Raw genomic sequence first — 17688 nt, 5'->3', positions numbered from 1 at the left:
CAACTACTTAAGCCCTCGTGCCTAGAGCTCATGCTCCACAACAAGAGAAGCCACTGCAATAAGAAGCCTGTGCACTGCAACGAAGAGTGCCCCCCCCACCACAACTAGAGAAAGCCCACGCACAGCAACAAAGAAACAAAGGCAGCCAAAAGTAAATAAATAAAATAAATAAATTTATAAAAAAAGAATAAAAGGCACAAATAATCAATATAAGGAATAAAAGGGCAGCTATCATTTCAGATGCTACAGATATTAAGAAGAGAATATCATGATTATGCCAAAACATTCAAACAGTTTTAAATTAGAAAACTTTGTTTATCTCAGGAATGCAAGGGTAGCTTTACATTTCTAAACCCATAGGTATAATTCGTCACATTAGCAGAATAGAAAAACTCGTGCTCATCTCAAAAGAATTCCAAAAAATCCAACATCTACATCTATTCACGATTATAAAACAAAGAAACAAAAACCTCTGAAACTTTTATCAAACTACCATTTGAAGGGAATTTCCTTAATCTGATAAAGAGTATCTACCAGAAAATCACAGCAAAGATTGCAGTCAATTGAGGAAGTATTAACAGCGGTCCCTTTAACATCTAGGACAAAAGTGTACTATCACTACTTTTATTTAAAATTGTAGGGGAATTCCCTGGTGGGTCCAGCGGTTAAGACTCCACACTTGCACTGCAGGGGCACTGGTTCAATCCCTGGTCAGGGAACCAAGATCCTACATGCAGTGCGGTGCAGCCAAGAAAAAACTGGACCGCCACAAAGGCTTGAGCATAAGTGTGCACTGAAGCTTTACTGATAACAGTCAAATGGCCATCAACAGATGCGTGGATAAACAAACTGAAGTATATCCATCCAAAAGAATACAATTCAGCAATAAAAAGAAATGCACTCTGCTGCACAAAGGACACAAACACAAAAGAGTATATTACAGGACTCCACTTATATGAAATTCTAGAACTGGCAAAATGAAGCTTTCCTTACTGAAAGAGTACCAGTGGTTGCCTGGGACCTGATGGAGGGGAAGAATGGATTATAAAGTGTCACATGGGGACATTTTGGGGTGCTAACTGTGGTAGTGGTTACATGGGTATGTATTAATGTGTTAAAATTCACTAAACTACACACTTAAAATGGGTGCAATTTATTGCATGTAATGTATACTTTAACACAGTTGTTTTTTTTTTTAAGATGTATGTATGTATGTATATATTTATTCATTATTTATGGCTGCGTTGGGTCTTCGCTGCTGCGCACGGGCTTTCTCTAGTTGTGGTGAGCGGGGGCTACTCTTCGTTGTGGTGCACGGGCTTCTCATTGCAGTGGCTTCTCTTGTTGCAGAGCATAGGCTATAGGCACGCAGGCTTCAGCAGTTGTGGCACATGGGCTCAGGAGTTGTGGCTCACGGGCTCTGGAGCACAGGCTCAGTAGTTGTGGCTCACGAGCTTAGTTGCTCCGCGGCATGTGGGATCTTCCTGGACCAGGGCTCGAACCCATGTCCCCTGCATCGGCAGGCGGACTCTCAACCACTGCATCACCAGGGAAGCCCCAAAATCATTTTTTTAATACAATCTTTGTTATATGTTAAATATTTATTTTGGCTGCATTGGATCTTAGTTGCAGTACGTTAGTTGCAGTACATCGTAGTTGCAGTACACTGAGGCATGCGGGCTTCTTAGTTGCAGTATGCATGCAGGATCTAGTTCCCCAACCAGGGATCGAACCTGGGCCCCCTCCATTGGGAGCATGGAGTCTTACCCACTGGACCACCAGGGACGTCCCCCAGAAATCAAAATCTTTGACATAGAAATCTTTTTTTGATATAAAAATCTTTTTGATACAGAAATCAAAAGGATTATAAAATAATACTATGGACAAATTTATACCAATAAAGTAGACAACTTTTAGATGAAATGGAAAAATTAATAAGAAGTACAAATTACCAAAACTTACTCAAGAAAAAAAATCTGAATAAACCTATAAAAAGGAAAGACACTGAATCTGTTTGTAAAATCTTCTGTTAAAGAAAAGCTCAGGCTCAGCTGTCTTCACTGGTGAATTCTACCAAACAATTAAAGAAAAAAATAATACTAATCCTTCAAAAACTCTTCCAGAAAATAAAGGAAGAAAGGACACTACTCAGCTCACCCTAGGAGACCAGTATTACCAATACCAAAGCTAGAAAAAGAGATCACAAAGAAAAAAAAGCTACACATGAATACACATTATGAAGATAGAAATCCTTAATAAAATATTAGCAAAGCAAATCCCAAAATATATAAAGTAGATTATACACCATGCCCAAGTAGATTTATCTCAAGAGCACAAGACTGGTTACATGTTCAAATATGCCATATTAATGTAGGATGTCATATAATAGGATAAAGGGGAAAAATGGTATGAGCATCTCAACAGTGGAAAAAGCATTTGACAAAATCCAACACCCATCCATGACAAAAGCTCTCAATAAAACTAGGAATAGAAGAGAGCTTCCTCAAATTAATAGAGTATGCTTCAAAAACTGACAGCAAAAATTACACACAATGATGAAGGACTGAACGCTTTTGCCTAATATCAGGAGAAAGACAATGATGCCCACTCTCTCACTTCCATTCAGCGCTGTAAAGGAGTTTCTAGCCAATGAAATCAGGCAAGAAAAAGAAATAAAAAGCACACAGATTAGAAAGGAGGAAGTAAAACTGTCTTTACTCTCAGATAACATGATCCTACATGTAGAAATTCCTAAGGGACACCACACACACACACACACACACACACACACACACACAAACCTACTAGAGCTAGTAAGTGAGTTCAGCAAAGTCTCAGGAAACAAGATCAATAAACAAAACTTAATTCTCTCTCTAAATACAGCAAATGAATGACCGAAAAATGAAGTTTAAAAACCAATTCCATTCAACAACAGCATCAACCAGAATAAAATCTGTAGGAATAAATTTAACAGAAAAAGTGTAAACAGTACACTTGCACAATGAAAGCTACAAAACACTGAGAGAATAAAAAATCTAAATGAATGAAGATGTTCACAGATCAGAAGACTCAATATTATTAACACGGCAATCCTCCACAGATTGAATGCAAACTCTGTCAAAATCCCAGCATAGGTTTTGGTTTTTTGTTTTAACATCTTTATTGGAGTATAATTGCTTTACAATGGTGTGTTAGTTTCTGCTTTACAACAAAGTGAATCAGTTATACATATACATATGTTCCCATATCTCTTCCCTCTTGCGTCTCCCTCACTCCCCCCCTCCCTATCCCACCTCTCTAGGTGGTCACAAACCACCTACCTAATCTCCCTGTGCCATGCGGCTGCTTCCCACTAGCTATCCACCTACGTTTGATAGTGTATATATGTCCATCCCACTCTCTCACTTTGTCACAGCTTACCCTTCCCCCTCCCCATATACTCACGTCCATGCTCTAGTAGGTCTGTGTCTTAATTCCCATCTTACCCCTAGGTTCTTCATGACCTTTTTTTTCCCTTAGATTCCATATATATGTGTTAGCATACGGTATTTGTTTTTCTCTTTCTGACTTACTTCACTCTGTATGACAGACTCTAGGTCCATCCACCTCAGTACAAATAACTCAATTTCATTTCTTTTTATGGCTGGGTAATATTCCACTGTATATATGTGCCACATCTTCTTTATCCATTCATCTGTTGATGGACACTTAGGTTGCTTCCATGTCCTGGCTATTGTAAACAGAGCTGCAATGAACATTGTGGTACGTGACTCTTGTTGAATTATGGTTTTCTCAGGGTATATGCCCAGTAGTGGGATTGCTGGGTCGTATGGTAGTTCTATTTTTAGTTTTTTAAGGAACCTCCATACTGTTCTCCATAGTGGCTGTATCAATTTACATTCCCACCAACAGTGCAAGAGTGTCCCCTTTTCTCCACACCCTCTCCAGCATTTACTGTTTCTAGATTTTTTGATGATGGCCATTCTAACCAGTGTGAGATGATATCTCATTGTAGTTTTGATTTGCATTTCTCTAATGATTAATGATGTTGAGCATTCTTTCATGTGTTCGTTGGCAATCTGTTTATCTTCTTTGGAGAAATATCTATTTGGGTGTTCTGCCCATTTTTGGATGGGGTTGTTTTTTTGTTATTGAGCTGCATGAGCTGCTTGTAAATTTTGGAGATTAATCCTTTGTCAGTTGCTTCATTTGCAAATATTTTCTCCCATTCTGAGGGTTGTCTTTTGGTCTTGTTTATGGTTTCCTTTGCTGTGCAAAAGCTTTGAAGTTTCATTAGGTCCCATTTGTTTATTTTTGTCTTTATTTCCATTTTTCTAGGAGGTGGATCAAAAAGGATCTTGCTGTGATTTATGTCATAGAGTGTTCTGCCTATGTTTTCCTCTAAGAGTCTGATGGATTCTGGCCTTACATTTATGTCTTTAATCCATTTTGAGTTTACTTTTGTGTATGGTGTTAGGGAGTGTTCTAATTTCATACTTTTACATGTACCTGTCCAGTTTTCCCAGCACCACTTACTGAAAAGGCAGTCTTTTCTCCACTGTATATTCTTGCCTCCTTTATCAAAGATAAGGTGACCATATGTGCGTGGGTTTATCTCTGGGCCTTCTATCCTGTTCCATTGATCTATATTTCTGTTTTTGTGCCAGTACCATAGTGTCTTGATTACTATAGCTTTGTAGTATAGTCTGAAGTCAGGGAGTCTGATTCCTCCAGCTCCGTTTTTTTCTCTCAAGATTGCTTTGGCTATTCGGGGTCTTTTGTGTTTCCATACAAATTGTGAAATTTTTTGTTCTAGTTCTGTGAAAAATGCCATTGGTAGTTTGATAGGGATTGCATTGAATCTGTAGATTGCTTTGGGTAGTAGAGTCATTTTCACAATGTTGATTCTTCCAATCCAAGAACATGGTATATCTCTCCATCTATTTGTATCATCTTTAATTTCTTTCATCAGTGTCTTATAATTTTCTGCATACAGGTCTTTCGTCTCCTTAGGTAGGTTTATTCCTAGATATTTTATTCTTTTTGTTGCAATGGTAAATGGGAGTGTTTTCTCGATTTCACTTTCAGATTTTTTCATCATTAGTGTATAAGAATGCCAGAGATTTCTATGCATTAATTTTGTATCCTGCTACTTTACCAAATTCATTGATTAGCTCTAGTAGTTTTCTGGTAGCATCTTTAGGATTCTCTATGTATAGTATCATGTCATCTGCAAACAGTAACAGCTTTACTTCTTCTTTTCCAATTTGGATTCCTTTTATTTCTTTTTCTTCTCTGATTGCTGTGGCTAAAACTTCCAAAACTATGTTGAATAAGAGTGGTGAGAGTGGGCAACCTTGTCTTGTTCCTGATCTTAGTGGAAATGGTTTCAGTTTTTCACCATTAAGGACAATGTTGGCTGTGGGTTTGTCATATATGGCCTTTATTATGTTGAGGCCTCTATGCCTACTTTCTGCAGGGTTTTTATCATAAATGGGTGTTGAATTTTGTTGAAAGCTTTCTCTCCATCTATTGAGATGATCATATGGTTTTTCTCCTTCAATTTGTTAATATGGTGTATCACGTTGATTGATTTGCATATATTGAAGAATCCTTGCATTCCTGGAATAAACCCCACTTGATCATGGTGTATGATCCCTTTAATGTCCAGCATACGTTTTTTGCAGAAATTTACAAGCTGATCCTAAAATTTACATGGAAAAGCAAAATACAGGATAGCCAAAACAATCTTGGAAAAGAAGAACAAAACTAGACAGCCTGCAATTCCTTATTTCAAAACTTAGTACAGTCACTCCTCCATATCTGCAGCTTCCGCATCCACAGATTCAATCAACTGTGGATCAAAAATATTTGGGAAAAAGAATTCCAGAAAGTTCCAAAAAGCATAACTTGAACTTGCCATGCGTCAGCAACTATCTGCACAGCATTTACACTGTATTAGGTATTATAACTCATCTAGAGATGATTTAAAGCATACAAGAGAATGTCCTTAGGTTATTTGCAAATATGCCATTTTATATAAGGGACTTGAGCATCCATGGATTTTAGTATTTGTGGGATCCTGCAACCAATTCCCCTTGGCTACCAAAGAACAAATATAAAGTTATAGTGATCAAGACAGTGACAGTATATAAGGATAAACATTATAGATCAAGAGCACACAACTGAGAGCCCAGAAATAAATCCTTACATTTAGTTCAACTGATTTTTGACAAAGGTGCCAAGGCAACTCAGTGGGGAAAGGGTAGTTTTTTTAAATGCTTACTGGAACAATTGGGTATCTATATGCAAAACAAAAATTTGGATCCTAACTCACACCATTCCCAAAAATTAACTCAAAATGAATCACAGACATAAATATAAGAGTTAAAACTATTAAAACAAATTTAGAACATAAAAATGAATCTTGTGACCTTGGATTAGACAAAGAATTTTTAGATGAAACACCAAAAGCATGATCCATGATGAAAAAAACTGATAGTGTACTACAACAAAATGAAAACGTTCATGCTTCAATAGACACTCTTTTTAAAAGGCAAGCACAAATTGGGACAAAAAGACAAAGCCACAGATTGAGACAAAATATTTGCAAATTATATATCTGATAAAGGATTTGTATCCAACATATATAAAGAACTCTTACAACTCAATAATAAGCTTACAACCCAATTAAAAAATGGGCAAAGATCTGAATCCACCAACGGCACATGAAAAGATGCTCAACACCATTAGCCATTAGAGAAATGCAAATTACAACTACAATGAGATTCCAGCTCACCCCTAACAGAAAAGCTATAATCAAAACAGCTGACAATAACAAGCATTGGTGAGGATGTAAAGAAACTAAAATCTTCCTACAATGCTGTCTGGAATGTAAAATGATGCAGCCACTTTGTAAAACAATGTGGCAGTTCTTAAAAAGTTAAACATGTATTTACTGTCGGACCCAGAAATTCCACTAAAGTAGTAACCTACTCAAGATAAATAAAAATGTATGTCTGCAAAGCTAATAATAAGCTCATCCTGATTTTTCTGCCTACCAATACTTCCTTGATGCAACCTAAGGTTTTCTGTGATCTCAAGTAGTCACCTCTTGATCCCATGACCTAGAAATAAGTCATCCCTGCTTGAGGAAAAAGTACTTCAAAATAACACAGGTCCAAACCTACCCTGAACTGACAGCCATCCACCAGCACCAAAAAGTTTCACAAAACCCACCTGTTCCTAATTGTACCACCAAAAGGGAAAAAAGTCCTTAGATGAGAAGTTCCTCAAGAGAATATTCATTTACGCATTTGGTACCTTCGTAACATTGCTTTTGTGTGCTATCTCCAAGGCATATTTTGACAATATATTTAGAATTCTCATTTTCCAAAAAAAAAAAAAGTATGTCCACAACACAAAGATTCATACACAAATGCTCACAGCAGAATTATTCATAATAACTAAAAATTGGAAATAACACAAATATCAATTGTTGAAAGGATTAAAAAAAAGTGGTATATCCATACAATGGAATAATGGAGCAATTATTTTTTTAAAAAATCACTGATATATGCTAAAGCATTGATGAATCTCAAAACCATTACACTATATGAAAAGAGCCAGAAGCAAAAGACCACATGCTGGGGCTTCCCTGGTAGCGCAGTGGTTGAGAATCCACCTGCCAAGGCAGGGGACACGGGTTCGAGCCCTGGTCTGGGAAGATCCCACTTGCCGCAGAGCAACTAAGCCCGTGTGCCACAACTACTGAAGCCCACACACCTAGAGACCATGCTCCACAACAAGAGAAGCCACTGCAATGAGAAGCCCGCGCACCTCAACTATAGAGAGCCTACGCGCAGCAAAGAAGACCCAACTCAGCCAAAAATAAAAAAACAAAACAAAAACAAAAAAAGACCACATGTTAAAATTTATATGAAATACCCAGAAAAGGCAAATCTAGAAAATTCATTAGTGGGATTGGGAAGTGACTGCAAATGGGTAAAAGGAATCTTTTGGGGGTGTCAAAAACCTTCTAAAACTAGATTTTGTGATGCTATGCAACTCTGTAAATTTACCAAATAATATTGAATTATACACTTACAACAAGTGATATATAAATCATACCTCAACAAAGCTGTTTTTTAAAAAACTAACAAAGTAAAAGGGTCCAAAATAGTCAAGGTGCTCCTGAAGAACAACATTAGAAAAATTATCAAACTATATCAAAACTATATCAAACTATATCAAAACTAGAGCAAAACTAGAGCAAAAGACAAAAGGAACAGAACAGAGACCCCAGAAATAGACCTCTGTTTGAAGGAAACTCGATATATACCAGAGGGGGCATTACAAATCAGTGGGGAAAGGGCAGTCTTTTCATTTGAATGGTTCTGGGAGATTGGTTATCCGTATGGGGTAAAAAAAGAAAATCAAGTCCCTATAGCACACTGTTTAAAAAAAAAAAAATCAATTAGTCTTAATTCTTCCCTTTTCCCTTTACCCACAGCTACCCTCTTTTTCGTGTAATTAAAAAATTTTTTTATTGAGGTATAATTGACATATAACATTATACTGGCTTTATGTGTACAACATAATAACGCAGTATTTGTATAGATTGAGAAATGATGGCTACAGTAAGTCTAGTTACCACCTAACACCATACATACTTAACTTGTAGGATTTACTCTCTCAGCAACTTTCAAGTATGCTCTACAACATTACTGACTATAGTCACCATGCCGTACACTACAGCCCCATGACCTATTTATTTTATTGCTGGAAGTTTGTTCCTCTTGACCCCTTTCTTCACCTGTTTCACCCACTGCCCAATCCCCATCCCCTGTGGTAACCACCACTCTGTTCTCTGAATCTATGATTTTGGTTTGGTTTTATTTGTCCATTTGTTTTGTTTTTTAGACATAAGTGAAATCATAACGGTATAGTTCTTTCTCTGACTTATTCTGCTTAGCATAATTCCCTCAAGGTCCCTTCAGAAAAATTTTCATGTAATTTAGCAACTCCTCCCACATGGAAAGTACAGAAAGTAGAGTATACTTTCCTACTCCCTAACTTTGGGCTTGCCTATGTGACTTACTTTGGTCAATGGGTTGTAAGTAAACATGATGTGATACAAACAGGGCCTTGCCCTCTTGTCCTTCTGCCAATGCCATGAGAAAAACATGCCCCAGCTAGCCCCTTGGTCCCAGGAGGAGAGTGAGACAAATGTGGGGCAGAACCATCCCAGTGGTTCTGCTTTATGAAGCACAACCAACCCAGCCAGAGCCAGCCTGTATCAGCCTACTCCCAGCCAATCTGCAGATGCATGGAAAAAGAAATGTTTACTTTTATATGCTACTGAGAGTCTTGTGGTTGGTTTTAAACACCATTATTGTGACAACTGTTAACTGATAGAATTTCCAAAGGATTAAAATATAAATGTAAAAAGCAAAACTCCAAAAACCTAAAAAAAATTAAAGTACTTTACAGCCTCATGATAGGGAAGGATTTCTTAAGTAAGACGCAAAACACAAAACCATAAAGAAAAAGATCGCCAAAACAAGTAATTCTGCTCACTGAAAAAGTGAAAAGACAGCCCACAAAATGGGAGAAGACTTGTCACACATACGTCACAAACAATTTGTATATAAAAATCAATTTATAAAGAACAATCAGCCCAACAGAAGCATAGGCAAAAGACATTAATGGCATTTCCCTAGAGATGAAGCTCAAAAGCCAGTAAGCTTAAGAAAAAATGCTGAACTTGATGAAAATACAGCCATGTGGCATCATTTTTACACCCACTAAATTGGTCAAAAAATTTAAAGTCGTGACAATATAAAGCATTAGTGAGTGGGGAGCAACAGAAATTCTTTTACACAGTTGATGGCAATAAAAACTGTTATAAGTACTTCAGAAAAGATTGGTATTATCTTAAGTTTTAAGATGATACAACAATTCTATTCCTTGGTACGCTCAGGACAACTCACACACATGTTCATCAGAAGACATGTGAAACAGTTATTTATAATAACAGTTTATATTTTAAAAATTGAAAATAACCTCAATGTCCGTCAATAGTAGAATGACTAAATAATTTGTAACATATTCATAGAATAAATGCTATACAAGAGTAAAAATGAATGACAGCTGCATGCATATACATGAATGAATCTTACAAGCATAATGCTGAGTGAAAACAGCAAGTCACCAATAAGTATAGAATATGATACTGTTTAATATCCAAACCCAAGCAAAACTAAATATAATATTTGGTGAATCATACACATTTGGTAAATTTACAAAGAAACAAAACAGAAGAATAAAAACACAAAAAGACAGTGACAAATCCAGAAAGGGAAGCAGGTCCCTGGAGATCCACATATATATCTATTTATATGTATCAAATATTTTATAAGTTTTTAGTGAGGTAGAAGAGAGAAAAAGACTTCTATTTGAGAAAATGTAAAAAGGCCTATGTCCTCATGCCAATTTCTAGAGACATTTCAGAGGGGGAAAAAAGTGTTAAATCATTAATTTTACCTTTTTTATGTATTGTACTTTCATGACGACTTCTTTTCAGGATCCAAAGCCTAGTTTGGGGGAAAAAAAAAAATCACGCAATCATTTTTATGCATTAAATTCAGGTACATCATCATACTCTTATAATTTTCTCAAGATTCCAATAATATTCATCCTAGTAATTATCTAATAATATTTACTATAAGTGGAACTGGAAAATGACTTTTACATTTATCATTTTTTCCACATACATTCATGCTAATAAACAACCAAATATTTGCTATAACTTCTAATTCCAGGGTAACCCTTCATATTTCACAACTAAAAATATCCAGAAACAAGGACCTTTGACTTTCTAAAATTTGCAATATAGTCAAGGGAACTTCTGCCGCAAGATGGAATGGTTTGGTTTTAAAAGAATCTTTTATTTTCACTTATATTTCAGTTTAATTTTGAAGAGACTAGCTCCAATTAACACATGGGAAATGAACAAACATAAACGACTATTATTTTTCAATTATCTTTTCTTACACCTGAAAGAATATTTGAAGAAACTTTGAAATAACTACTTATGTTTTGATGTAACCCTAAAATATTTATCAACTGATGATCCTTAACTTTCCTTCTAAGAGTATAACAGGAGTACTATTTCTCCTATTTGCTTTGTTTTCCTCTGGTTAACTTAGCTACTAAGGTTGCTAACTACACTGAAGGTTTTAAGAACATTCCAATTTACACCAGCAGTAAGTATAAGTTTTCCTTTAAGCTACAAGGAAAAATATACAAATGAATTTTCTAAACTGAAGTAAATCCTTAGATTATCAGTCCTAATATAACCCACATGCTACCCTATGAGGCACTCTCCTTAAGAAACTGTGAGTGTCTTTTCAAATTCCACCCTTAGTTCAAAAGTATTCTTTAAAAAAGAAAAACAGGGCCTTCCCTGGGGGCGCAGTGGTTACAAATCTGCCTGCCAATGCAGGGGACACGGGTTCAAGCCCTGGTCTGGGAGGATCCCACATGCCGCGGAGCAACTAGGCCCATGCGCCACAACTACTGAGCCTGCGCTCTAGAGCCCACGAGCCCCAACTACTGAGCCCACGTGCCACAACTACTGAAGCCTGTGCGCCTAGAGCCCGTGCTCCACAATAGGAGAGGCCACTGCAATGAGAGGCCTGCGCACCGCAACAAAGAGTGGCCCCCGCTCACCGCAACTAGAGAAAGCCCGTGCACAGCAACGAAGACCCAACACAGCCAAAAATAAAATAAAAAATTTTAAAAATTTTTAAAAAAAAGAAAGAAAAATTAAAATTATACTTACTTTAGCCAACAGTTCTTGTGTTTCAGCAGTCAGGGGAGCATGTGAAAACTTGCAATGTTCTCCCTGATAACATTTTGCTCCTGTATGGTAAAACTTGCAAGGATATTCATGTTAACCCAAATGTTAAGGAAAAGAACAACTGTAATCCAACTAAAATAATTTATTAATTTAGTAACTTTATTTTTCCTACGTAAAGTTCTTTTCTACTAGTAGAAACAAATTCTCTATTTAAAATATGAGACAGTAAATTGTTAACTGGGTTATAAGAAAAATCTAATTTTAGGATGATTATAAAGTTTATTGGCTATCACAGGACACTTTTTTCCTTCATATCCATTCTTAAAATAAACTACAGGTATATTTCACCAATATAAGAGAGGGATGTGTATTTTAAATACTTTGAGAAATGGGATTATTTTTAAAGCATTCTTTTGCGGTGGGGGGATTAAAGTCAATGACAATGATATGTCTTACAAATCTGGATCCTTCATATATTAGGCTTGTATAAAATAGGAACAATTTATACAGCTTCGATATTGTTTTCTAGGAAAAATTTCTCAAGTTAGAATTTGCAATTCCTTGTATTGAATGACTGAAGGAAAACAACTTTTGTGTTGATCAAAGGTCCAATTACCCTAAAATGTTTATGTTTGTATTTTTACAACATGTCTAGACCATTTACACTGAAGAGTTAGGGTTATTCTTCAAATTAAGGGACAATGTACCTCTATACAATACTGAATGTGCAGAAAACGAGTACTCCCAAACTGTGCAATTCCTGCCTCTTTTATGAAGTAGATTACATGAATATAGATTCAATTAGTGGATGTCACAGCAGAAATTCAGAGAAGTTTTTCTGGATAGGTCTGAATAGGTCTCATGAAGCTGTTACACTACCCAGGTTGAGAGGATGTGCATTTGAGAGAATTTCTAAAGACTCTTGCTTGGGGGAAAAAGAAAAAAAATGTGTGTACAATTTAATCACTTCAATACTGAGTTGAGCTTGGATAATGTAATTTTGCCATGGCTAAAACACTTGGTTTCACTCAAAATTTTACATTCATGTAAATGTTTATGAAAAGTAAAGTTACTGTACCTTGTGATAAAGGATATTATGCAAATACAGGCAGTTTTCACCTCTGGTACAATATCCTTGTACATAAAACTTACACATTTCCTTTTTCTTCTCTATCTCTGCAGCATGATCAAATTTACACTGGTCTCCCTGGGCCAAAAGAAGGGACAAGGAAAAACCATTATTCCTCATAGTTAAGTCATTACAATTCCTACTTAATGATTCTAGAAGAAAACAAAGTCTTAGAAGCAGTACAGTCTAATTCTTAACGAGCTATCATAACCACATCACATATATATATCTGCTTAAAAATCTGTCAAGTCCTTAATATTTTTAACACAAAGCATTTAAAAAAATTATCTACTCTCCTAAACATAAAAGAATATTTCAGTAAAATTTCCTAATTGAAACGTTCCCAGAAGGAAACAGTTCTAAAATTGTACAGGTATGCTTTTGGAGTGTCTAATGGAAAGAGGAGTTGGTTTTAGTACATTTTTGCTATATCTTACATTTTAGTATATTTTTGCTTACAGATTTTTTATACCTTAATACATTTCCTTTCAAGAAAATATTTACAAATTTGTTTTCCCTGGCGTTGCACCGTATGTTGGTTGATGAATCCCTGACTCATTCTCACAGGCTGCTGCTTCTCTTTAGGTTTACCATCCTTTGAAAACAAAAACAAAAAACTAAATGTGAGAAATAAAAAATTAAATATTTTATTCCATTGTACAAAAAAATGTGTTCTTTAAATTATTTATTTATTTATTTTTGGCTGCATTGGGTCTTCGTTGCTGTGTGCAGGCTTTCTCTAGTTGCGTCGAGCAGAGGCTACTCTCTATTGCGGTGCGCGGGATTCTCACTGCAGTGGCTTCTCTTGTTGTGCAGCACAGGCCCTAGGCACACAGGCTTCAGTAGTTGTGGCTCACAGGCTCTAGAGTGCAGGCTCAGTAGTTGTGGTGCATGGGCTTAGTTGCTCCACGGCATATGGGATCTTCCCAGACCAGGGATCAAACCTGTGTCCCCTGCATTGGCAGGCAGATTCTTATCCACCGCGCCACCAGGGAAGGCCGTACAAAATTATTTTAAACCACCTTTAACAACATTAAAAAGTAACTCTTCTGAATTGGCCTGCAGGTAAGATGTGGACTTTTGTACATCAGTTGAAAAAAATTAATGTTTTGTCAGTTTCAACAGCATTCCATCACTGAACATTATGAATATTTTATTGTACCTTGCCCTCGTTTTAAAAAATTAATTTAAAAATTTTAGAAGGAAAGTACCACTACTTCTGATTAAAAAGTGAAGTCTAATAACAAGGCTCTTTAGAACAATGGGGACAAACCTCAAAATCATAAGGTAAAGCAAAAGTAGTGTGATCTTTCATTTCAGTGAGATGCTCACTACGTGTGAGCTGAGTGTACTGACGAGCTCAAATTAACAAACATAATTAGAAATATACCCTCAAAAATGGCAATAAAGGTATGAAAACAAAAGGGGAATTTCATTTTACGTCTTTAGAAACATAAATCACTTTCAGTGTGTTAACCTGTGGTACAACTTACAGCTTCTACGTACCATATACCCGCATACAGTCTTAGGAATTCAGTAAGTACAAAGAAGGGAGCTGGCTGTATATTTATGTGATCTGCTTTGCAATAATGTCAGACTTCCACTTAGCACCATCAAAATTATGTGTCTAATAAATGTCAGTTTTAACTCTGGGTTTTGTTTTGATTATGTTATTAAATTCTAACATATATGTTTACATTTGTTCCTCATGTAGCAGGGCTGTCAGCTTTGGCTGAATAATCATTTGAGTCAATCTAAACCAAACGAAAGGGGGGACTTTGCTTGTGGTCCAGTGGTTAAGACTCCACGCACCCAGTGCAGGGGGCCCAGGATGTCAGGGAACTAGATCCCACATGCCGCAACTAAAGATCCCGCATGAATCAACTAAGACCTGGCGCAGCCAAATAAATAAATATGTAAATAAATATATATTTAAAAAAAAAACAAAGGAAAGGGAAACTGCCTGGGTCTAGCCCTGCCCTGGCCCTTGTAACTACAGGCAGTTACCTAAACCCTAGGGCTTCGGATTCCTCCTTTGTAAAACAGATTTTATATAAATACATTTCAATCTATAATATTTGGTATTTCTAATAGTTTACCACCCTCAACTGTTGCCTCCTGAACCAAGCCTAACAACAAAAAGGTGGCCATCCAGCTTAGAAGCCCTCGGAAAAGCAGAGTCCAGAGGACTCACTTATTGTTCTACCGTGATTACATCTGCAGACCAAGGAAGAGGAACTTCTACAAAGCAAAATCAAAATTCCAGGAGGCTAGGGAGTGTCTGATAAGGTCAAAGCTCAAAAATATTCATTTTTAATTTCCAGAGGGAGTCAAAAACCAACAGACCAGGGACTTTAAGAGTAGAAACTCTGTAAGACTCTGTGGCCTTTGGAATGTCCTCATGGCTATCTTATATTCTCCCTGCCTCCCATAGCTGTTTTTGCACAGCCCTCAGAAATCAGGGGGCTTGTGTGCGTGTATACAGCGGCAACAGGTACGACACTAAGGCCTGAGTGGGCGCTGGCAGGTAACGAGTGTGAGGGAAGGCCGCCCAACAGTGAGAAAGAAGAACCCACGGAGCCCACTGGAGGTAACAGGAGATCCCATTGGGGTGCAAGATAAAAATCCAAGGGCAGGCAGTGCCCTCCGACAGACAGGCGTATATTCTCATACCTGTTCCTGTGAGCCACTCTTCCTCAGGGAAGCGTTTGATCCTTTGTCTCCAGTGCCAGGCCATTTTCGCTTCATTTTCTTCTGTTTACCATTCTTGCGAACAGCTTTAAGGTTTTTATTTTTATTTTTTTGTTTAATAGCTAAAAGCAAGAAAGTTCAATTTAAAGGTGATATAAAAGTCCAATAGCAGTTTACTCTTAAGAAGTATATTCTCTAACAATCCAGGATAACTTCTCCACTGCTCGAAGCGTAATAACTAGGATGATGCGGACCTGTCTTTCTAGAAGCTCTTGGATTAATATACTGTGGATCCCAAATTAACTCTCTGTGAAAATATATAAGGTATTATTGGGGAAAAAAACAAGATAATTCACGAAATCAATCTTGCTAGCCATCAGCCAGATCCTTCTGAAGTGTTCAGAGTACAATGGATCTAAGTAGGAACTGCTATAGCACTGTAACAGTAAAACCTTCAAATGTTTTAAATGACCTCATATATAGCTGTCAGATTACTCCCTGAAAACATTTTATATATTAAGTTTATCTATAGATCCATTTTAAATAGAAGAACATTTAAAGAGGGAAAAAAAATAAAATGAGAAGATTAAGAATTTCATTTACAACTGTCATTTATTCTCCTATCTGTGGCTTAATTTCATTTTAGTCATCTAAAAGAATATATTTCTGAGTTTAGTCGGACACACTACCATCCCAGACATTAATTAAACCCATTCTTCTTTAGAGGACAGCAAACAGGTATTTCCTGTCCTTCACACATGCTGAGGCCAGGGATTTAGCATTCTCCCTTTCAAAGTAGTCACGTCCTTTGAAAACCCTCCTGCACTCTCCGCTCCTCCCGCAAACTAAGCATTTGTACACCAAGTGACCAGCTCACATTTGGTGTAAAGATCCAGGAAAACGTGATCTTATCATGAGATAAAATGCAAGCGAACCCCTCCCCGCCATCCATATGTGGACAAATGTGACTGCTTCTATAGATAACTTTAAATGATAAAATAATTGGACTCTTACCTTTACCTTTCTGGGTATCCTTTGCTCCCTCTTTCTTCACAGATTCTTCAGGAAGCGATAAGGATTGAGTAACATTTGCCATCTCTTTAGCTTGTATATATTGTTGAAGCTCTTTAGCAAAATTATCTTCTGATTCCTGACTGCAGATATCATTATCACTATATACATCATAGTCCTTACTTCTTGATTTTCTACGTTGCAAATTCTTCCGTGATGTAGAGTTTCCAAAGTGCCTAAACTAAGTGAAAATTACATTTTCAATTTTTAAAACCTAGCATGATTCAAAACAATCTGGTTATAAAGAAGAAGCAAAGACTGGCCGTGATCATTGTTGAGGTTGACTGGCCATGATCATTGTACCATGGGTACATAGGGGTTTCATATGCTATTCTTTCTGTTCTTATGTATATGAAATTTTCCAGAATTAAAAAAAAAAAAATCTATCCTTAAAGATGGTTTGAGGGAAGATTCTGAATTTGTATACTGTACTTTACTGAATTGAAAGACTAAAGCCCCGGGGGGGTGAGATGAATTGGAAGACTGGGATTGACATACATACACTAATCTGTATAAAATAGATAACTAATACGAACCTGCTGTATAGCACAGGGAACTCCACTTCGCTGTACGGTAGAAACTAACACAACATTGTAAAACAACTATACCCCAATAAAAGAAAAAAAGAAAAGAAAAAAGAAAGACTAAAGCCCTATGCCTTAATTATTTGATATAAAGGAACTACAGAATTATAGTTCACATTTTATTTCTCCCTTTGCATGGACTATACTTTTAAACGGTTTAACTCAATAGATCGTCATTTCATAAAAGAACAAGTACACTGTAATGGCCCAATTGAAAATCCGCTATACTAAGTAAGACACATCACACATACCAAAGCCTATTTTCTCCCTATAACTCACAGCACCGGTGGCATAGGATGTGGCAGCAATGATGAGAAGAAAGAATTGCCCCATTCTCTATAATTAAGTTA

The 17688-nt window shown here is 36.7% G+C and overlaps 1 protein-coding gene across 3 annotated transcripts in view; it reads right to left on the bottom strand.

Moving 5' to 3' along the window:
* ZC3H8 (zinc finger CCCH-type containing 8) overlaps positions 1-17688 on the bottom strand; it is a 34533-nt gene that overhangs the window by 4059 nt on the left and 12786 nt on the right. The window contains exons 3-8 of one of the 3 annotated variants that reach the window (XM_082852137.1): positions 16698-16935; positions 15666-15805; positions 13465-13587; positions 12959-13070; positions 11846-11955; positions 10546-10595 (exon numbers count right to left, since the gene is read on the bottom strand). In XM_082852137.1, coding sequence (XP_082708263.1) covers positions 10566-10595; positions 11846-11955; positions 12959-13070; positions 13465-13587; positions 15666-15805; positions 16698-16935 — 753 coding nt within the window. In that variant the 3' untranslated portion in view covers positions 10546-10565. Of the gene's footprint in view, positions 1-10545; positions 10596-11845; positions 13071-13464; positions 13588-15665; positions 15806-16697; positions 16936-17688 lie in introns of those variants that run through there. The other 2 variants (XM_082852138.1, XM_082852139.1) reach the window with 2 other exon arrangements.

The sequence above is a fragment of the Leucopleurus acutus genome (assembly GCF_964270905.1).
Source record: "Leucopleurus acutus genome assembly, chromosome: 12".
Taxonomy (NCBI): Eukaryota; Metazoa; Chordata; class Mammalia; order Artiodactyla; family Delphinidae; genus Leucopleurus; species Leucopleurus acutus.
Note: the sequence above shows the minus strand (reverse complement) of the source record. Positions and strands in the feature narration are given on the sequence as shown.